The sequence below is a fragment of the Calonectris borealis genome, chromosome 6 (assembly GCF_964195595.1).
Source record: "Calonectris borealis chromosome 6, bCalBor7.hap1.2, whole genome shotgun sequence".
In the NCBI taxonomy this organism is placed as follows: domain Eukaryota; kingdom Metazoa; phylum Chordata; class Aves; order Procellariiformes; family Procellariidae; genus Calonectris; species Calonectris borealis.
This window is the reverse complement of record NC_134317.1, coordinates 18,691,447-18,712,575: the sequence shown is the minus strand read 5'-3', so window position 1 is coordinate 18,712,575 and position 21,129 is coordinate 18,691,447. Positions and strand designations below refer to the sequence as shown.

General features: G+C 67.6%; 2 protein-coding genes across 2 annotated transcripts; one reads left to right on the top strand and one right to left on the bottom strand.

Annotated features, from left to right (window-relative positions):
- Positions 1-514: 514 nt before the first annotated feature.
- INHA (inhibin subunit alpha) lies at positions 515-2,897 on the bottom strand. The gene is made up of 2 exons (XM_075153064.1): positions 2,521-2,897; positions 515-1,810 (listed from the first exon to the last, which is right to left on the bottom strand). The coding sequence occupies exons 1-2, from the start codon at positions 2,885-2,887 to the stop codon at positions 1,077-1,079; spliced, it is 1,101 nt and encodes a 366-aa protein (XP_075009165.1). The 5' UTR covers positions 2,888-2,897; the 3' UTR covers positions 515-1,076.
- A 2,725-nt stretch (positions 2,898-5,622) lies between these two features.
- Positions 5,623-20,955, top strand: OBSL1 (obscurin like cytoskeletal adaptor 1). Its single transcript, XM_075153891.1, has 25 exons — positions 5,623-6,652; positions 7,425-7,694; positions 7,906-8,166; positions 8,514-8,819; positions 8,923-9,204; positions 9,301-9,576; positions 9,710-9,982; positions 12,500-12,772; positions 13,518-13,790; positions 14,131-14,406; positions 14,638-14,913; positions 15,003-15,278; positions 15,548-15,829; positions 16,624-16,899; positions 17,036-17,311; positions 17,396-17,662; positions 17,821-18,090; positions 18,185-18,451; positions 18,748-19,014; positions 19,363-19,475; positions 19,637-19,790; positions 19,891-20,052; positions 20,204-20,308; positions 20,439-20,705; positions 20,948-20,955. Exons 1-25 carry the CDS (start codon positions 5,623-5,625, stop codon positions 20,953-20,955), a joined length of 6,786 nt encoding a protein of 2,261 aa, XP_075009992.1.
- Positions 20,956-21,129: the final 174 nt, after the last annotated feature.

Sequence of the window (21,129 nt, the reverse complement as noted above, 5' to 3'; positions counted from 1 at the left end):
CTGCTGCATCCGGTCCTTCGGGAGGAAGGGGTGGGAAGGGAGCCCTGCGCAGCTGGGCCGGGGCGGGCAGCGCCGCCCGCCTGCCCTGGGACCTCCCCGCTCGCCCGGCGTGACTCAGTCGTTCCTGCCGTGCGGGGACGGCTGCGGCCGGGGCAGCCGCCGTCGGCCTGGCGGAGTGGGATTGCTCCGGCCGCATTCCTGTGTGGTCCTGTCCCTGGCGAGGGGCCCGATGACGGGCTTCCCCGTGTCTCCCCATCCCGCTGCAGCCGGGAGCAGAAGGGATGCTGCACTGCCCTGCTCCGGGGCCGGATCAAACCCAGGCACGCCATGCTGATTTTGGCCAGCACACCCCAATCCCCTCTCTGGGACCTCGGGTCGGAGCTGGACGCCTCTTGCAGTGCTTGCCCGTCCCCTCCCTGCTCCAGCCAAAAGCCCCTGGGGAGCTCGCATCCTACTCCACAACTGCGTGCCGCCTCTGTGGCTGCCTCTGATGGAAGCTGGCGTTTCCAGGCTGTTTTGGTAAAGGGAACAGGTTTATTTCACTCGTCCCGTTAAGCTTTCCAACGGGCTGTGCCGCCGGGAGAGGGCTCGCTTGCAGCGCCACGCGTGCCGCCGGCCCCACCACCAGTGCGAGGTCCCAGCACATCCCGATCCCTGCCGCGGCAGCCTGGCCCTGCCTGGGAGCACGGGGAGGCTGTTGCACTCTGCAGCGGGAGCGGGACCCCAGTCTTTTTGCGGGGGGGGGGGAATTGGGGGAGGGGAGCAGGTGGGGAGAAATGGGGGCTGAGCTGGTTGCAGGCAGCAGGCTGGCTTCGGCACGGGGTTGGTGCCTCTGCTGGAGGCTGTGCCTGTCCCTGCCCCGCCATGCCCCAGCTTGCTCCGGGCTGGGACTGGCCCCGGGGCAGGTCTGGAGCATGATGGTACCCAGGGCAGCCCAAAACTCCGGCTTGCGCAGAGGAGGGTGGCACAGCCCAAACCCCCCTGCTGCGTCCCTCTGGTCCCTGCGGCACGGGGCCGGGGGTCCCCTGGGCGAGCGACTCCTCCTGGGCAGGATCACGGCCCAGGGCCGGGCTGCCCTAGACGCAGGTGCAGTCCTGGGCCAGGATGTTGGGCACCGTCTCGTACTTGAAGGAGTACCCGCCGTCGGAGGTGGTGCGGACGCGCAGGGAGCGCATGGTGCCGGGCAGGGCGGCGCAGCAGAGCTGCACGCCCAGGCGGTGGTTCAGCCCGTGGCCCTCGGCGCAGCTCCCGTGGCAGTAGTGGAAAACGAAGCTGCTGGGATGCACGATCCACTTGTCCCAGCCCAGCTCCTCGAAGGAGATGTTGAGGGAAGCCCGGCGGCAGTTGGTGTGGGCGGCCAGGTTCTCGGACGGGCGCTGCAGCAGACTCAGGGCTGCCGGAGACCAGGGCATGGCGGAGCGACGAGCCCTCTCACCACCCTTGGCCTGGGTGGTGACCACCAAGAAGGGCATCTTGTCCCCCTCGGCCAGGCAGGGGCAGCCGGGGCAGCGCACCAGGAGCACGAAGAGCGGCTGCAAAAGCTGGGGCAGCAGCTCTGGGGCGAAGTGAAACACCATCCAGTGCTCGGGCGTCCGCACCACCGTGGCCACCACCGGCACCCGGCCCTGTGGTGACAGGGTCAGCACGTCGGGGGCCGAGTGGTTGGGGGCAGCCGAGGGGCCGGTGTAAAACCAGAGCTGGGCAGAGGTCACCGCGCGGCTCAGGGCGTGCGCTGAGGGCTGGAAGAGGTAGGTGAAAATCCCTTCTTCCTCCAGCAGCTTGTCCGGCTGCGTGGGCTCGCAGGGCACATCTGCAGGGGGAGAAAGATGCTCAGGGCTTGCGCCCAAACGCGGGGAGGGTCCCTGACACCGGGTGGGAGGTGGGGTGTTGCAGAGGGTCCCGAGGGTGCTGGCAGGGTGCCCCGCTGCTGGCGCGGGCTGTGGCAGGGTGCAGAGGAGCTGATGTCTAGTGCCATGCAGCAGCCACTGCGCTGCACCCCGCAGCTGAGCCCTGCTGTGCCCCAGGCTGGTCCATTACTGCCGCCCCCATCCCGCAGCGTCCTGCCCCATGTCCCAGTGTCCTACCCCACAGGTGGTCATCCTGCCCCATCCCACAGCATCCTGCCCTGTTCCTTAGTATCCCATCCCATCCTATTTCCAAGCATCCTGCCCCATTCCCTAGCATCCAACCCTATCCCACCCTGCCTGCTCTTCAGCTCCCCTATCTCCCTGCATCCCACCTGGCCCAGCCATTCCCCAGCCTCTCGGCACCCTCTTGAGCCACCTGCCCCCCTCCCTGCCTGTGTCCTGGGCTGCTCTGCCTGTCCCCGCCTGCCATCCCTTTCCACCTCCTGGCTCTCCACCACACCCTTCCCATGCCCGCAACCCAGCCTGGCATACCCTCTTTCTTTTCTCCCGCAGACCCCCACAGCAGCCCCTCCATCCTGCTGCATCCATGTTGCCCCGAGCCCCCAGCCTGCTTCACCCCTCCGCCCTTTCCATCCCACCAGGGCCTTCTCACCTGTGGAAGGGAAGAGGATCACCTGGGAGGTGTCTTCCAGCTCCTTGGGCTCGACTTCAGCGTTTTCAAGGACGTCTCTCCGGTGCACCCTCCTTGCTTCCTTCTGGGGCTCCTCCTGGAGAAGCGGAGGGCTCAGATGCTCCAGCACCCGTGCCCGCACCTTGGCCAGGACGAGCTGCCGGTCGGCACCGGCCCCGGTGCAGCCGGCCAGGGCGGCGGTGGGCAGCATGGCAGGCAGCAGGTGCAGGAGGAACAGCATGACCGTGGGGCGCGCGGTGGGCTGGCGGCTCAGGGGGCTCTGCCGCAGGCTCCTGCCTGCGTGCCCAGCCTGTCTGCCTGCTGCGCTCCCCCCGGGGCAGGGTGGCATTGAGACCTATCTGACACTGACGCAAACGTCTGCTTGCCGTGAATATTATCTCTGGGCAGCGAAAGCACTGAGACGTCTGGAATGTGAGGACTGCAAGGACAGTGTGGTCTGGGGGGGACGGCGCCTGGGCAGGGGGGTGCGGGGGGGGTGTGCTGCCAGGGGCGATGGGTGTGCGGGGCTGGGGAGGCTGGGCTGTGGGCAGGGTGCTGCCGGGAAGGTTTTCCTGTGCTGTCGGGGATGGAGGGGGCACTCTGGGCAAGCTTTGCAGCTGCTGGTGCTGTGTGCCCCCCATGGTAGAGGAGCTGCAGATTTGGGACTTCTGGGGGGACAGTGGGAGGTGGCAACAGCTGTGTGCAGCAGGGACATCTGGGCAGGGCCCTGACGGGGTCCAGAGCCCTGTGAGGCCCCAGGGTGGGGGGACATGTTGGGGGTGACAGGCTGGACACCCTCATGCTGGGAATGGCTGGGATGCCCCAAATTCATGGGGAGCTGGGCCATGAGGAAGGGGCTCTGGGGAGCACAGGCTGGGGTGGGGGGGCTGTGGCATCTCCAGGGCAGCCTGAAGGCTGGCGAGGTCCTGGGGACATGAAGTAGGGATGGCAAGAGGTCCCTGCACTGCCTGGGGCTGGGGAAGGCTGGGCCAGCTTCAGGAGAGGAGGAGGATGAATAAGAGGTGAGGCAGACCCAGGCCAGCTGGAGACCCCAGAGCAGCGTCGGGAGAAGGATCCCACGGTGCCCTTTGGACTGGCTGGCCATGGGCTGGCTCCTGGGGCAGGAGCTGCAGCAGGGGCACCGGCTGTGAGGGGACCCAGCACGTCCTGCCCTTCCTCCTGCCACTGCCTGCGGGGACAGTGCCGGGTGTCCCCCATCCAGCAGCCCTGCCTGCGGGGTCGTGGGCAGCCTCCGCACCCCCCCACTCCACCTGCAGCCCGGCGTCCCACATAGTGTAGTCCGTGCGGCACATCCCATCTCCTGCAGCCTGGCATCTAGTGCAGCATCCAGTGCAGCACATCCCACCCCGTGCAGCAGGTCCTGCAGCCTGATGTCCCACGCCATGCATGCCAAACCGTGCACCCCACACAATGCACCCCATGCTGTGCGCCTCACGAGGTGCGTTGCCTCCTGCCACAGGCTGACCCGGCACCAAGGCACGGCTGGGTTTTGGCACCCCAGATCTCTGGAGGTGGAGCGCTGCCTGCCCGCTCCGGGCCGCATGGCTCCCGCTGGGCTGCTATACATAGGCCAGCCCTGCCCCGGCGAGGCGCTGAATGGAGCAGGCTCAGTCTTATCAACATAGCGTGTCATCAGAGGGTATTTTTGGGGACAGCAGCTGCAGGCATTTGTAACGTTTGGCCCCTGTGCGCTGACACCCGGGACCAGAGCTGGGGAAAGCGGCAGGAGCTGGTGCTGGCGCTGGGAGACACGGGGCAGAGGCGGCGGAGCGAGGTGTGTTCGTGGGGCCGGGGACTGGGCTGTGGGGCCAGAGGGGGCAGGGCAATTGGAGAAGGGGTGGCTGAAGGGGGCAGTGGGGCGGCCGAGCCATTGAGGCTGTGCATGTCTGTGGGAGCTGCCGTGGGGTGGCCGTGGGTCGAGGGAGCATGTGGCCAGGGAGGTGGCTTTGAATGGATGCACCGACCCGGAGGTATGGGTCTGGGAGGAGAAGCTGTCCCTAGTCCCTGCCGCTCATCCAGGACCGGCCCTCTCCCACCACCCCTTCTGTCTCATTCAGGGAGTAATTTGGTTTCCCTTACCCCCAGAGAAGCCTCTGCCCCAGCCCTGGCCATGGTGTGGGCCGAGGCCGGGGTGTGCTCGCCCAGGGGAGGCATGGAGCACCCCGCCCCACTCCCGCCCGTGACAATAGGCCGGTTACCCGCAGTGCTGGGGATGGAGGCAGTGCCCTCCGAAAGCAGGACCCCTCTCCCCAGCCTTCCCTCTGCCCCCTGGAACTTGAGCGACTGATTATTTCCAGCCGTGGCTTTGAGTATCCAAGGGCTGGATCCTGCCTATGGGACCACACTCTGGAGGGGGGACCTGCTCCCGGGCGAGCCCCCCTTTGCCCCAGGGCACGGCCCTGCGGGGTGACCGCCGGGTGCAAGGGGGTCCCTTGCCCCTCCGAGCTCGGGAGGAAGCGCCCGGATCCGGCCGGGTGCCTCCTGCCCGCGACAGCCCCGTATCAGCACCTGCCTGCTGAGCCAGCCCAGATGCTGCAGGAATGCGGCTCTGCCACCACCCGATACTGCAGGAATGCCCCGCGGGTGGGGAAGGGGCGGGCTGGGGCCGTCCTGCCTCCGCCGTCCCTGTCCCCAGTCCCCAGCACCCAGCCAGCAGCTGCCTGCGCTCCCTGTCTAGGCAGGGGTCCCCCGCCCCCAGAGCTGGGGTCCCCTCTGCGACCCTGGGGCAGGTAGCCTGGGCTGTGGGTGCCCTGGCCCCTTGGGGTGCAAAGAGCTGCCTTTTGTCACCTCGTTTATTGCTGCTGGGCTGGGAAATGGGTGATTCGGGCTGAGACAGGAGCATATCCAGTGGGACGGGGGTGTTCAGAGCAAGAGTGATGCTCCTGCAGCGTGGGCTCGATGCTGGGACCTTCCCTCCGGGCCGGGGTCCCTCCCAGCAGTGCTCCACGCCAGTCCCTTGTCAAAGCCTGAGCCCCTGCCCTGGTCGGTCTGTGCATCCCCCCAGGCTGATGATCCCTGCTGCTGCCCTGGCCATTCGCCTGCTGTGACCCTGGGGAGCTGACGATGGACGGGTTCGGGGGAGCCCCCAGGTTCCTGGCCTACCCACGTGCCTTCACGGTGCAAAGTGGTGCCGACGCGGTCCTGAGCTGCCAAATCACGGGCAACCCCCGGCCAAGCATCCTCTGGGAGAAGGATAAGACCCCGATCGAGCCCTCGGGCCGTTTCCACGTGGAGGCCAAGGGGGACCTGTACAGCTTGCTGGTATCCTGCACCACCCCCCAGGACAGTGGGCTTTACATCTGCAGGGCCAGGAACAGCGTTGGCGAGACCTACGCCGCCGCCACGCTCAAGGTGGAGGCAGGAGAGGCCTGGGAAGAGGGATGCTCCGGCGGCGAGGCGCCCGCTTTCCTCGTCGCCCCCTCGTCCACACGGGTGTGCCGGGGGGAGGACGTGATGTTTGCCTGCAGGGTGTCCGGGCAGCCCTGCCCGGTGCTGGAGTGGGAGAAGGATGGGCACAAGCTCTCCGACCTCTTTGAGAGCAGCCACTTCGCAGTGGGGCAGGAGCCAGAGGACTGGCACTTCCTGAAGCTGTTCGGTGCCCGGCCCCCCGATGGGGGGGTGTACGTGTGCCGAGCACGCAGCGGCTCCCTGGAGGCCCTGGCTGCTGCCGTGCTCCTGGTTGAACCCCGGGTGCCGCTGGATGGGCTCCCCAATGGCTCTCCTGCTGATGGAGAGCTGGTGGAGCAGCAGCGGCGGCGGCGGCATGCAGCGGGACGGCGTGCGGGACCGGAGACCTGGGTGCCTAACGGCACGGTGCCAGCCAGGGTGCCAGGGGCCAAGGCATTCACCGTGAGCGCAGGGAAGCATGCTAAATTTCGCTGTTACGTTACTGGCAAGCCCAAGCCAGAGATCATCTGGCAGAAGGACGGGGAGCCCCTCACCCCCGGCCGCAGACACCTCATATATGAGGACCGGGAGGGCTACTTCATCCTCAAGGTGCTGTACTGCAAACCCCAGGACCAGGGGCTGTATGTCTGCACCGCGTCCAACACCGCTGGCCAGACCCTCAGCACGGTGCACCTCCAGGTGAAAGGTAGGAGCGTGCCCAAGCGCTGCCGGTGGCGGTCGGGCGCTGGGGGGGTCCAGGGCTTTTCGTCTGGCAGGGATGGGTCTGTGTGTCAGCCCAGCATCCCTGGGCTCCCTCCTGCCCTGTGCAGCCGGGGGTTACCCCAGGCTCCTCTGGACGAAGCTGCGGCTGGAAGCTGGGGAGGCTGGGCTCCCCCGGGGAGCTGTGTTCCCCCCCGTGCCCCTCTCTCCTTGCAAGCAGAAAGGTGTCTTTGGAGGGCTGCGGGTGTCCAGCCGCGAGTGGGGAGGGAGGACAGCGCCTTGGTGACAAATTCCCCTGGAAGTGCCGAGTGGTTTTGGCGGGCAGCCCTGCAGGGCACGGCTCCAAGCGTTTGCGTTTGCGCTGGTGGCAGCCCTGTCCCCCAGCGCCACCCTGCCAGCTGGGGACAGCCTGCCGCTGGGGTGACCCGGCACCTGGTGCACCCCCCACCTGCACCCCGCTGCTCCCCTCTGCTGAGATGCCTGCCACGGCATGCTGGCATGCATGCTCCTGTGTCCCCCAAAACTTGCTGATAGATTCTGTGGGCATCACTGGGTCTCCCCCGCCCATGCCCTGGTTCCCCCCCGCTCTGGAGGATGTGCTTCCCAGGGGCAGTGCCCGTCCCACGTGGGCCGAAGACAGAGGGGCAGAGAAGGCCAAGGGCTTGGAGCTGTTTGGGAGCTGGGAGAGCCCCGAGCAAAGAGCTGCCGGTGGGCGCCGTGCCCCGTCCACCCTCAGCGCCTGTCTCTCCCGGTGGCAGAGCACCGGCTGCGGTTCCAGGTGCAGCTGGCAGACGTGGAGGTGGCGGAGCGGGAGGACGCCGTGCTGGAGTGCCAGGTGCCGCTAGAGACCATCCCCACTGCCTGGTACCTGGAGGACAGGGAGCTGCAGCCCAGCCACAAGTATGTGATGGAGGAGCGAGGCGTGCTGCGGCGCCTGACCATCCGCGACGCCCGCACCGATGACGACGGCATCTACCTCTGCCAGATGAAGGACAAGGGGCGCAGCATCGCCGAGGTCTCTGTCCGAGGTGGGGGGCAGGTCTCCGGTGGCGTGGCTTTGCCTTCCTATCCCCCTCCTCGCCAGGCTCTCCACTGCCTCCTGCATCTGCCTTCCCACCATTTGGCCGTGGCGCCTACTGCTGCCCCTCCTCGACCTCCTCCTCCTCCTCTCTCCCACCCCAGGGAGTTCATGCTGCTCCCGAGCATCCCTCCCCGTCCCTCATGCATCTCTTCCCATAGGGGTGATTGTGAAGCGGCTGCCACGAAAACTGGACGTAATGGAGGGGGAGAACGCGGTTTTCTGCGTGGAGACACGGGAGGCGGCAGAGGGGATCTGCTGGAGCCGGGACGGGCTGCAGCTGCGGGAGTCACCCCACACCGTGCTGAAGAGCTTTGGCAGGACACACCTCCTGGTGCTGGTGCACGTCACCCGCCAGGACGCGGGCATCATCTCCTTCGCCGTTGGGGAGTCGCAGACGTCCTCCCAGCTCCGGGTCAAGTGTAAGCCCCAGGCTCAGAGGGGCCCCATGTCCTCCATCCTGCCCATTCACAGGGGGTGACACAGGGGAGAGACGGGATGGGCACCCACAACAGTGGGGACATGATCTGTGATGGCTTTTTGGGGAAGGGGGCTTTTAGCAGGGCTCCAGGGCCCCAGCCTCGCTGGCACTCACAAACCCCTGTAACCAGCACCATGCTACATGGGAGCGAGACCATCCTCTCCATCCTCTCCGTCAGAGAGAGGATCCCCAGAGAAACAGGCTGTGTAGCCCCACTCAGCCCTTCTGCCACCTTGCCGGGAGCCTCACTGTTGTCCCCAAGCCAGCAACACGGGCTGTGACTTGCAGGTGTGAAGCGTGACCCCCCGAGCGCGCCGGTGGCAGCCGAGATGAGCGTGGCAGAGAGCAACGCGGCCCTGCTGACGTGGTGCCCCGCGCCCGACGCCCACCTCCGCCCCCCCAGCCGCTACCTGCTAGAGCGGCGGGAGGCGGCGGGGGGCGAGTGGGTGCAGTGCCTCGCCACCGACCTGCCCGGCCGCGTGCGGGTGCTGGGCGACAGCGTGCCCCGCGAGGCCGACTACTGCTTCCGCGTCTGCGCCGCCAACGAGCACGGCCGGAGCTGCCCCGTGGAGTTCCCTGGCTCCGTGCATCTTGGTGAGGGTGCCGAGCTGGGGACCCCCCCCCAGTACCCGGCTCTCCCCAGGGGACAGCACGGTGCTGGCCGGTGCTGCTGGGGCTGAGTCTGGCCGTGCTCCAGCCCCGGCAGCTCGCCTGGAGAGGGGTCTGCAGGATGCGCGGGTGCGGGATGGCGAGGACGCACAGTTCTCCCTGCAGCTGTCGGCCGCGGTGCACGGCGCCTGGTTCCTCGACGGTGCCAGACTGGGCGAGGAGGAGGAGGAGACGGGCAGCCGGTGCAGCGTGCAGCACCGCGGGACGGAGCACTCGCTGCTGATCCGGGGAGCGCGGCTGGCCGACAGCGGGGCCCAGGTCACCTTCGTGTCCAGTGGCGTGCGGGACTCGGCCGTGCTGCATGTGCAAGGTGAGCAGGGCGCTCACCCTGGGGTCCTGCCAGGAGAAGAGCAGCAGGGGCTCTCATGCTGGAGGATGCTTCTCACCCCACTGTGATGTCTCTCAGCCCCGCAGGTCTGCATCGCCCCGGTGCCTGAGGCCGAGCAGCTCCGGGAGGTGCCGGCGGGGCTGCCCGTGCTGCTGGAGTGCCAGGTGTCCCCCCCGGCTGCCCCCGTCCGCTGGCTGAAGGACGGCAAGGCCGTGCCCCTGGATGACGTTATTGCAGTGCAGGTGGAGGGCTGCGTGCGGAGGCTGCTCCTCCGCTCGGCGGGGCCCTCGGACACCGGCACGTACACCTGTGATGCTGGGGATGATGCCGTGAGCTTTGTGGTGACCGTGATCGGTGAGCGGGGGACAGCGTGCGGGAGCCTGGACCCCACCTCCTGACAGGGCTCCTGCCCCTCTTGCCTCCATGATGGGGCTGAAAGCTGCCATCAGTCGGGTGCCCATGCTGAGCCCCGCGTTATCCCCGGCAGAGGCACCGGTGAGGATCGTCGGCTCCAACGAGGAGGCCCCCCACACCTATGTGGCCGGGCAGCGCGTGGAGCTCTGGTGCCAGCTGTCCCGCCCGGCGGCCCCGGTGCACTGGTACAAGGACGGGGAAGAGGTGGAGGCAGGCGAGAGCCTGGTGCTGGAGCAGGAGGGGCTGCGGTGCCGGCTGGTGCTGCCCTGCGCCCGGCCACAGGACGCCGGGGAGTTCGTCTGTGACGCTGGCGGGGACTCTGTCTTCTACACCGTCACTGTGGCAGGTGGGTGCGATGCAGATGGGCTGGCAGGGTCACATCTTGGGGGGCTTTCTTTGATGGTGCAGGGTGCCACAGCACGTGTTGCTGTCGATGTCACTGTCGCTTGCTGCTCTGGGGTTGGGGATGCTCGTCAGAGTTGCTCTTGCTGGGTCCCCACCGGCAGGGCGGGCGGGCAGGGTCTTTGCAGCAGCTCTGGCGCGCAAAACCACCCAGACTGACTGGCAAAGGGGACCGCTCGTTCTGCTGGTCTGAAACACTTGGGTGCCCGAGGGCTGGCACCCAGCACCCCCGCGCTGGGATGTTTGCTGGACTTCTCCCACAGCCAGTAAACAAGCCCTCCTCTGAGTTCCTAAAAATAGTGGGTACGAGCGCCCGGCACCTGGCATGGGGTGACTTGCAGACGGACATCGTTCTGACAGACGGTGTTAATTGCTGACCTGAAAATTAGCGGTTGCCTGGATACCGATGATTGGGTGGTGTTTGCTGGGTGCAAGCGGGGGACAGCGTCCTGCAGCGGCTGCCCTGGCCGTGGAGGGGCTGCTGGCGTCGCCGGCTGGCAGAGGATAATGAAAGCTGAAAGCGAGTGAAAGACTTCCCCTTGGCGGCCCCGAAACCCACAATCCTGCCACCACAGGAAGGTGACCAGGGGCAGAGCTAAAGCCTGGTAAAAGGCTCCGTGACCGCAGCAGTAAAACCTCTCCATGGTGTTAATACGTGGCAAAGTGCTGAAGTTGATGGCAGAGGATGTAGGAGTGAAGATGGGATGAGTGATGAGAGATGCTGGAAGAGTCAGTGAAGAGGTGACCGCCGGAAGGGTGAAGAAAGGAGGGGTTTAGTGTGATAAAAGCAAAATCACCAGGGGAAGGACAGGCAGCGTGTGCTCTGGGCAGGGGCAGGAGGCATCGTCCGCCCCGTGGGGGTGCGGGGCATGGAGAGCTTGGCTTCCCTAGGGTGGGAGAGGGAAACACCATCTGCTGAAGCTCAGCCTCTCAGCTGAGCAGCTTAGCATAACTCAGATGGAAGGGTCTTAGAGAGGCTGGCTCAGTTCGATCAGGATTCGGCCATCGGTGTCACCGGTGGGGCTGGGGATGGGTGCCAGGAGGCTCAGGCTGGCACCTCTCTGGCGCAAGTGCTGGGCTGGCCGCTGCAAGCAGCGCTGCTGTGGCACGCTTGGGTTTCCCCGAGGCATCCCAGCTATCCCCCAGGGCCTGCTGTGGCGCGGAGCCCGCCTGCCTCAAGCCCGGCCATCCCCGCATGTCTCTGGGTTTTCCGGCAGCTGCCGAGCGCCGGGGCTCCCTCGGAGCCGCTAGCGGGGCCGGGCCCAGAGCAGTGCTGCCCGCCGAGGGCTGGCACATCGCCCCCTCCTCGCTTCGGTGCCGTTCAACATCTCCAGCTGCACTTCAGCGACATGATTGCTTTTAGCAGGCCCAGGGAGACAGGCAGCCACCGAGCGTTTGATCAGGGAGCCGGGCGGATGCAGGCTCAGCGTGGTGCAGGTTGAATGCTGCAAACTGGCGCCGCGCCGCTCTCGCGCGCTGCGGGGCTGCGTTGCGCTGCTGAGTCTGGGCATCGCGGCTGGAAACTGTCTGGGAAGTTTGCAGCCTGGACGCCCAGCACGGGGCAGCTTCTCTTGTGGGCCATGAGAAGGGCAGGTCGCTGCTCGGCTGCCAGCGTGCTCTGGTGCCGGCTGTGCCCTGTGCCCGCCCGGAGCCATGGGCTGGCTGGGCACCCACAGCAGAGTCCAGGCCAGCTACAGCCCGCTGCAACGCGCGTGGCCGGGCAGGCGGTGTTGGCTGCTGCGGGCAGGGGCCACGTCCTGACCTTCTCCCAGGAGAGAGGAGGGGTCACCTACAGCTTGTACTGGGAGCCCCTCTGCCTTTAGAGATCCGACTCAAGTCAGTGGGGAGACGTGAGCAGTGGCACACATTTCGTGTGTAACCCATTAACAGTGGCGTTTAGCGAGCGCTGCGATCTGGCAGTGGGGTCCCAGGGGGTCCCAGGTCCCGGTGAGCCAGAGGGATGGGGCTGCTACCTGCAAGTGAGCCACATGCCTGCGCCGCAGTGTCAGCAAATGCCAAGGCTGAGCCGAGACAGAAGCACCAGCCGGGAGCCGGCGGCCTCCAAAACAGGGAGACAGGCAGAGGGGTGGGCACCCACTGGTAGGTGAGCCACAGGGGCTGGTGCTGCCACCACAGACGGCAATTAGCAGTGCTGGGGCTCGCTAATGAGGTGCTTACCTACCCACATCCTCCCTCCACATCCCTCACCTCCGTCCCGGGGCAGAGCAGGGCAGGTGAGGACCCGGCAGTGATTTACAGTCAGGTGCAAGCCGGGTGCTCCTCCTGGGTGCAATGGGTGAGAAGAGGGAGCCGCGGGCAGGGCAACCCAGCCACTTGTGCTATGCGGGATGCGGATGAGGTGGTGCCTTCCAGCCTTAAAGCCAATGAGCCGGTGAAGCCATCCCTCCACGCAAGGCTATGGCGGCCACCATCACCCACTCTGGTCTTTACGTTCTGGCAGAGGCACCGGTGAGGATCATCAGCTCCAACGAGGAGGCCCCCCATGCCTATGTGGCCGGGCAGCGCGTGGAGCTCTGGTGCCAGCTGTCCCGCCCGGCGGCCCCGGTGCACTGGTACAAGGACGGGGAGGAGGTGGAGGTGGGCGAGGGCCTGGTGCTGGAGCAGGAGGGGCCGCGGTGCCGGCTGGTGCTGCCCTGCGCCCGGCCGCAGGATGCCGGGGAGTTCGTCTGTGACGCTGGCGGGGACTCTGTCTTCTACACCGTCACTGTGGCAGGTGGGTGCGACACACAGCTGCGGCCCTCTCCCCCTTCTCCCTCTGCCCCGGCTCCCTGCTCACGCTGCCATCCCACCGGCGGCTGCAGCAGCTCCGCTGCCCCTCGCCTCCTTGTGAGCGGCTCCTTGCCGTGCCCCTGGGCTGGAGCGGGATGCGAGCAGGGGCAGGTCAGCTGCTCTGTCACCTCCCGGAGCCCTGTGCCATGCTGCTCCTCCGCACCCCAGGGCACAGCCACGCTGCCTGCCCGTGGGTTATGCCACCTTGCACCCCAGCCCTGGTGCTCCCTCGCCTTTCAGCTGCCAGCGCTGCAGGGCTGGGATGACCCTGGCCGCTGGCCCCAGGGCAGGTAGGATGGAGACCGAGTGACACAGGGTCTTGTTCCTCTCAGCCCCGCAGGTCCGCATTGCCCCGGTACCCGAGGCGCAGCAGCTCCGGGAGGTGCTGGCAGGGCTGCCCGTGCTGCTGGAGTGCCAGGTGTCCCCCCCAGATGCCCCTGTCCGCTGGCTCAAGGACGGCGAGGCCGTGGTCCCGACCGAGGTCCTGGCCATCTGCTCAGAGGGATGCTCGCAGAGGCTGCACATCCCCGCAGCCGCGCCGTCCGACTCAGGGATGTACACCTGCGATGCCGGGGATGATGCCGCCAGCTTCAGGGTGACCGTGAGCGGTGAGCTGCCCGGGGGGCGCCTGTCCTCACGTGGGGCTCACCCAGCACCATGGTTGAGCCCCCCCATGTGTCCCCCGGCAGAGGCACCGGTGAGGATCGTCGGCTCCAACGAGGAGGCCCCCCACACCTATGTGGCCGGGCAGCACGTGGAGCTCTGGTGCCAGCTGTCCCGTCCGGTGGCCCCAGTGCGCTGGTACAAGGATGGGGTGGAGGTGGATGTGGGCGAGAGCCTGGTGCTGGAGCAGGAGGGGCTGCGGTGCCGGCTGGTGCTGCCCTGCGCCCGGCCGCAGGACGCCGGGGAGTTCGTCTGCGACGCCGGGGATGCGTCTGTCTCCTACCACGTCTCAGTGGCAGGTTGGTGGCACAGCAGGGAAGTCCTGGGAAGGGCAGCGCGGCCCCAGCTCTGTGCCGTGGGGTCCTCCGCCCTGCTCCCTACCCTCAGCATGGCAGAGGAGGGGCTGCAGCTGCATCACCCAGGGGCTGGTGGGTGCCCCCCTCCAGCCTTGCTGGGCTGGCACTGTGTGCCCGCCACCCCTGCCCTCAAGCAGCTCCTGCCCCTTTGCACTGGGGTGAGAGCCTGTTGCATCCATGCAGCCCCAAGGGGACAGGCACACAGGTGACAGTAAGTAGGGACAGCAGGGTCAGGAGCGGTGCAGAGAGCAGGTCTCACACCCTTTCTCTGCGTTCTCGGCAGAACCGCCAGTGAGGATCCTGCACCCTCCGCAGCGCTCGCTGGAGCTGCCGGTGCAGGCGCCGGGGCGCGTGGAGCTGCGGTGCGAGCTCTCCATGCCAGACGCTCCCGTGAGGTGGTTCAAGGACGGGCTGGAGGTGGACGAGACCGACAACCTGCTGCTGCTGGCGGAGGGGGCCTGGCGCTGCCTCCTCATCCCCAGGAGCAGCGCAGAGGATGCGGGCGAGTACATCTGCGAGAGCAAGGATGAGGCCGTCTCCTTTGACGTCAAGGTGTCAGGTCAGCAGGGACCTGGGAGCAGGGAGGCGCTGATGGGGCTCCGGCCCGCAGGGTCTTTCCCAGCCTGGGTGAAGGAGACCAGCTCCTCCATAGTGATGGAGCTGGTCAGTGCCCACCCCCCGGGTGCTGGGCCACCCAGCGCGGGTGCTCGCCTGGGGCTGGCATCAGAGGTGTCCCCGGGGCCACGTTATCCCCGTGCTGCTTTGCGTCACAGCCACGCTATCCTTGCAGAGCCGCCAGTGAGGATCCTGCAGCCCCACAGACCTCCCCCCGTCGTGACGGTGTCCCCGGGGGACACGGTGACGCTGGGCTGTGAGCTGTCCCGCGCGGATGCGCCCGTGTGCTGGGCCAAGGAGGGCGTCAGGCTGGAGGCTGGGGGCAGCCTGGTCCTGGAAGAGGAGGGTGCCCACCGCCGCTTGCTCATCCCCGCTGCCCGAGCCGAGCACTCCGGAAAATATGTCTGCGCCGCCACCGATGACACAGTGACCTTCACCGTCCAAGTGTCGGGTGAGCAAGAGGCTGGGGCAGAGCCTGGGGGGGCGTGCTGGGTGCACGGACCCCGGAGACCCCAAGTCTGTTGGCGTTGGGTGCTGCAGACCCGCTGGTCAGGATCCTGGAGAGGGATGTCCTGCCGACCTGCCGGCATTGCCGGGCCATGGAGGACCTGGTGCTGGAGGTGCACCTCTCGCACGCCCACGGGGAGGTGAAGTGGTACAAGGACGGGGAGAAGTTGCAGGACACAGGGCGCGTGCGGCTAGAGGAGGACGGGGCACGCCGCTCGCTCGTCGTCCTGGGTGCCACAGGCAGGGACGCTGGGGAGTATCTCTGCGACACCGGCGATGACAGCATCGTCTTCTTTGTCACTGTGGAAGGTGAGCGGGAGGTCCCGGAGGGAGATGCCAGTGGGACAAGGACCGAGGTGGATCCCTGGCTGCTGCCAGGCTGGTGTGGGGCTGGGCTGGGGGGCAGCGACCATGGGGAGGCTTGTGGGGGGGACACAGGGAGCGGGCTGCACCTACACGGGGGCTCTGTGGAAACCCCTGAGCTGCCCAGCCGCAGCCAGAGGAGGTCCGGACAGGATCCGGCCATTGCAGCACCCAGCGCAGGCTGCTGCTCCTGTGGTGACAGCCCGTCTCTCCAGTCCCAGAGCCACCAGTGACCATCGTGGGCAGCACAGGCGCCGTGGAGCATCGCTGTCTGGTGGCCGGGGAGGACCTGGTGCTAGCTTGTGAGCTCTCCCGGCCTGATGCCACCGTGCGCTGGCTCCGGGACGGCCAGGAGGTGCAGCCGGGTGAGCGGGTGCAGGTTGAGGCCCGCGGGGTGCTGCAGCAGCTCACCATCCGTGGGGTGCAGCCCGGCGACTCAGGGTGCTACGTCTGTGACGCCGCCAGCGACCGCGCGGTGACAAGCGTGGAGGTGTCGGGTGAGCCACCAGGAGCTCGGCGCCCCGGGGACCCCCAGCGCGGTGGGATCGTGCCACAGCCCTGGGCAAGGGGAGGGGACCCCTCTGTGACCCCGCTGATGGCAGAGGCCAGGGCGGCAGCGTGGCAGGGGAGGGTGGGAGCCCTGTCCCCAACCCCGCAGGAGCCATTGGTCAGAAAGGGACATGTCAGGGTCGCGGCGAGACATGTCCCTCCCGCCTCCCCCAGCCAGGGGCTGGTTAAATTTAGCCTTGGCCGGCTCCCAGGCGCCGCTCCTCCTGCTTCGGCTGCCAAGGGCTGAGCTCAGCCCGGATGCTTCTCAGCTGGGGTTGGAGGGCTGGGCAGGGTGGGAGAGGGCCTGGCACAGGCAGGTGTCCCGGCTCCTGAGCAAGGCGCTCAGGTTGGAGGGGACACCGAAATTAATGGCCCCAACGCAGCAGCTGAGCTGCCTCTACAGGGAGGGATGCAGGAGCGATGGGTTCTGCTGCCATCCCTGCCTGGAGCCCCTTCCCTGCGGGGACCCTGAGCTGCCAGACCCCGCCAGCCTGCACACCTGCCTCACCGGGACCCCCAGCTGGTCCCACCGGGACCCCCAGCCAGCCCCACAGCAACCCACAGCTATTCACAGCATCCCACAGCTGGATGCACCATGACCCCCGGCGTCCCCACAGCCCTTCTGCCCCACAGTCACTCACCGTGGGCATCGCTGCCTCTCCGCTTGCAGCGGTCCTGTCCCTGCGCTGCTCTGCGCCACGGGGACACCCCTGAGCCCTGCCTTGTGCCCCGCGCCCCCCAGCCCAGCCCGTGCGCATTGTCAACAAGGAGGAGGCGCAGAGCCCGCTGGAGGTGCTGGAGGGGGACAGTGTGACGCTGGTGGCCCGGCTGTCCCCGGAGACGGCGGCGGCGCAGTGGCAGAAGGATGGACAGATGCTGCACTCGGGCGGGCGGCTGCTGGTGTGCAGTGAGGGCCCCGCGCGCAGCCTCACCATCAAGCAAGCGGAGCTGGGCGACAGTGGCATCTTCCTCTGCGATGCTGGTGATGACGAGGTGCATTTCATGCTGCACGTGAAAGGTGAGCCTGGAGGTGTCCCTCACCCATGCCAGGGGACAGGAGTGGTCCCCTGCCCTGTGCTGGGATGCTTCGTGCCCCAATCCCATCTTGGTGCCGCCGGTGGGGGCACAGCTAAGCCTGGTGCTCCCCGGCACAGAGGCGCCCATGCTGTTCGTGAACAAGCGGGAAGAGCGGGAGAAGCTGCTGGTGCTGGAGGGCGGCAGCGCCGTGCTGTCTGCCGTCGCCTCCACGGAGCGAGCCGATGTCACCTGGCTGGGCCCGCGGCAGGCGGCGGTGGCCAGCGAGCGCTGTGAGCTGCGGCGGGACGGCCGCGTGCACAGCCTCGTCCTCCACAATGTGGCCAAGGAGGACGCCGGTGTCTACACCTGCCTCTCCCCCCACGACCAGATGCAGTTTGACGTGAGCGTCCGAGGTGGGTGGCAGGGGGGCGGGAGGGGTGCCCTGGGACCCCCCTGCGGCGGCGGCAGGTGCTGACGCGGGGGGTTTGGCTGTGCAGAGCTGCAGGTGAAGTTCCTGCGCGGGCTGTCGGACGTGCGTGCGCGGCAGGGCGAGCGGGCGGTGCTGTGGTGTGAGCTCTGCAAGGCGCGGGGCGACGTGGTGTGGCAGAAGGACGGGCGGGCGCTGGCGCCCGGCCCCCGCTGGCAGATGATAGCGGAGGGGCGAGAGCGCTCGCTGGTGCTGAGCCGCGTGGAGCCCGAGGACGCCGGCGAGTACTGCTGCGAGTCCAACGACGACCGGACGCTGGCGACGCTGACGGTGCAGGGTGAGCTGTGCCCGAGGCTTGGCCACCACCCCGGGGACCCCTGTGCCATGGGGGCGATGAGGAAGCTGGGCACGGCGATTGCAGGGGGGTGTGGGGATGCTCAGTGGCTCTGCAGGATGGGGGGTCCCCAGTACCGTGCCCTGACACTCCGGCTGTAGTCCCCAGGGTGGTGGAGATCATCACGGAGCTGCAGAGCCTGACAGTGCTGGAGGGGGAGGACGCCACATTCAAGTGCCTGGTGTCCCCTGAGGACGTGGCCGTGACCTGGCAGCTGAATGGCCAGCCCGTGGTCCCTGGCGAGCGGCTGCTGGTGACGAGGAGCGGGCTGTGCCACAGCCTCACCCTCCGGCAGTGCCAGCCAGGCGACGCGGCCACCGTGATGGCCAACGCCGAGGGGCTGGTGAGCACGGCCCGGCTGAGCGTGCAAGGTGAGGGGGAAGGAGCCGGCTGGGGCACAGCGTGGGGCACAGCGTGGGGCACAGCCCCGGGGCCAGACGCTGACCCGGCACACGGGCCGTGCAGAGGCGCAGGTGCTGTTCGTGCGCAAGCTGCAGGACGTGGTGGCGGAGGAGCAGGGGGACGCGTGCCTGGAGGTGGAGGTGAGCCACGAGGCCGCCGAGGTGCAGTGGCTGAAGCAGGGCATCCTCCTCCAGCCGGGCAGCAAGTACCAGCTGCAGGAGTTGGGGCGCCGGCGCACCCTCACCATCCGCTGCCTCGGCTCTGCCGACCGCGGCACCTACCGCTGCGAGAGCCTGCACGACCGCACACAGGCCAGGCTCTGCGTGGAGCGTGAGTACCGCGCCAGGGATGGGGACAGGGACAGGGATGGAGACGGGGACGGGGACGGGGAGAGCACCAGCCTGCCGGAAGGATGCTGCGGGCTGGAGGAGGGAGCGTGGACAGAGCTGGTACTTGGCTGGAAGGGGGGTCAAGCGGGGAGGTGAGTGTGCAGGTCAGGGATGGGCAGGGGTGGGTGCCTGGTAAAAAGGGCCAGATTTAGGGGATCAGTCCAGCAAGCACAGACTGGGGAGCCGGGGTCTCTGGGGTGGAGCAGGCACCCACTCATGGACATGGGTCCCTTGCAGCCCGGAAGGTGTCAATCCGGACGCCACTGGTAGACGTGGAGATCTTTGAGAAGGAGACGGCCACCTTCCATCTGGAGCTGTCTCACCCCGGCGTGCCCGGGGTCTGGACACGGGACGGCATCCGGGTGAAGCCCAGTGGCAAGTGCCGGATCAGCGCTGCAGGCTGCGGGCACAGCCTGACGCTGGAGGGGCTGGCGCTGGAGGACTCGGGCACTGTCACCTTCACCGCTGACACGCTGCGTTGCAGCGCCCGCCTGCTTGTGCAGGGTACGGTCACCGGGGCAGGCTCGAGGGGGGCACGTGGCACCGGCACTGCCTGTCCTGCAGCCTTTCGGTCTGAGGGAAACGCCAGGGCTGAGCTGGGCCACACTGGCACATGCTGGCAGGTGTCCCCCTGTCCCCAGGGAGGAGAAGTGAGCTCAGCAGTGGGGACACCCTGGCCAGGGGCTGGGTCCAGAGCAAGCTGGGACACCAGTGATGAATGCTTGGCCATAGTGGTGCCCTGGGAAGTGCCACCCTTGCCCCGTGCTGAGATGCCTCAGGCACAGCTCCCCATCCCTGCAGCCCCAAGCCCCTGTCTTTCCCCTACCAAACCTTCCTGCCCTGTGTCCTCAGAGCCTCCGGTTACAATGCTGAGGGTCCCACGGGACCTGGGGGTCCTGGAGACAGGGGTCGCCAGCTTCGAGTGCGAGCTGTCTCGCCCCAGCGCAGAAGTGAAGTGGTTCAAGGTGAGGCTTCACCCCGATCCCCTCCAGCAGCGCCCAGCTGTGTCCTCCTCCCTTTGCCCCCTGGCCACTGCCCTCCCTACTGGGGTTGCTGGCAGGGGAGCGAGGGGCAAAGCAGCGGGGTGCTGCCTGCTTGCACCCCTGAGCATGCGCTCCCCGGGCAGGATGGGCAGGAGCTGCGGCCGGGGCCCAACTGCCGCATCTACTCGGCGGGTCGGCGCCGCATCCTGCAGCTGAGCCGCTGCGAGCTGGCCGACGCCGGCATCTACACCTGCGACGCGGGCGACTGCCGGGCCTCTGCCACGCTGCACGTCCAGGGTACAGCCACCCCCCTCCCGGGGCACACGCACCCCCAAACTCCACGCCGCCTGCACCCCCTCGCCCTTGGCCGCCCTGGCACCCTGCCCCTCTCCCGCAGAGCGCCAGGTCCGCATCGTGCAGGACCTGCAGGACGCCCAGGTGCGGGAGGGTGACAACGCCGTCTTCACCTGCGAGGCGTCGCACGGGGACGTGAAGGGCGAGTGGTTCCGGGATGGGGAGAAAATCAAGGTGTCCGGCACAGTGAAGATACGGCAAGAAGGTAGGGGTGCAGGCGGCCCCACACCCAGTTTGGGGCTGGGAGGGGGTGAATTCAGACAAGGGGAGTTTGTGTGGACAAAGGGGGAATCTGTGCCTCCTGCCTGCCGTGGGTGCCCATCACCGTCCCCTTGAGCCAGCCTCTCCCGCCCCAGGGACCCGGCATTTCCTGCTGCTCTGCGGCGTGCGCCCCGAGGACGCAGGACGCATACGCTTCGCGGCCGGGATGGTCGTCTCGGAGGCCAGCCTGCAGGTGGAAGGTACCGGCGCGGGGCGCGAGGGCTGGCCGGGCTCCAGCACCGGGGCTGGGGTGCACCATGGACGGCTCGTGGGGTCCCCACGGGAGCCCACTTGCCCCACGATGCCGATGTTCCTCTCCCCGCCTGCCAGCACTGCCCATCCGGATCGTGAAGCCGTTGCGGGACAAAACGGTGCTGGCACGGCACAAGGCGACGCTGGAGTGCACCGTGTCCCACGCCCGGGGCCGGGTGCGCTGGCTCCGTGGGGACACCGAGATCTTCGCTGGTGACAAGTACGAGATCTGCAACCTGGACTGCTACCGCACGCTCATCATCCACCGCGTGGGCCCCGAGGACGAGGACTCGTACACCTGCGATGCCTTCGACGACCGCTCCACCGCCCGGCTCCTCGTGGAGGGTGAGGGGGCACCCAGGGGGGCACCACTGGGGGCTGGCGGTGCCGCAGTGCCTCGCAGCAGAGGGACACCGGGGGCCCTATCCCCACACCCCACTGCTTGCAAGGGTCTGAGCGCTGGGGCGGGGGGAGCAGGCTGGATATGGGACAGGGGTCTGTGCCCCCCTCGCCTGGGACAACCCTTTTGGGTGCCCTGCCAGCTCCAGGGATGCTGCAGCTCTCCCTGACTCCCATTGTCCCCGCAGGGAGCTAGGAGCCAGGACGCGGCGCTCAGGGGCTGCACACAGACAGACAGATGCCGCTGCTGGGAGATGGGGTCATGCTTCCCCCGGGATGTACGGACACACAGACACCATCCCCAGCCTGCTCTGGCCTCAGGGTTCTGCATTAAACAGCGGTTTTTTTTTTCTGACATGGCTTCTTCCAC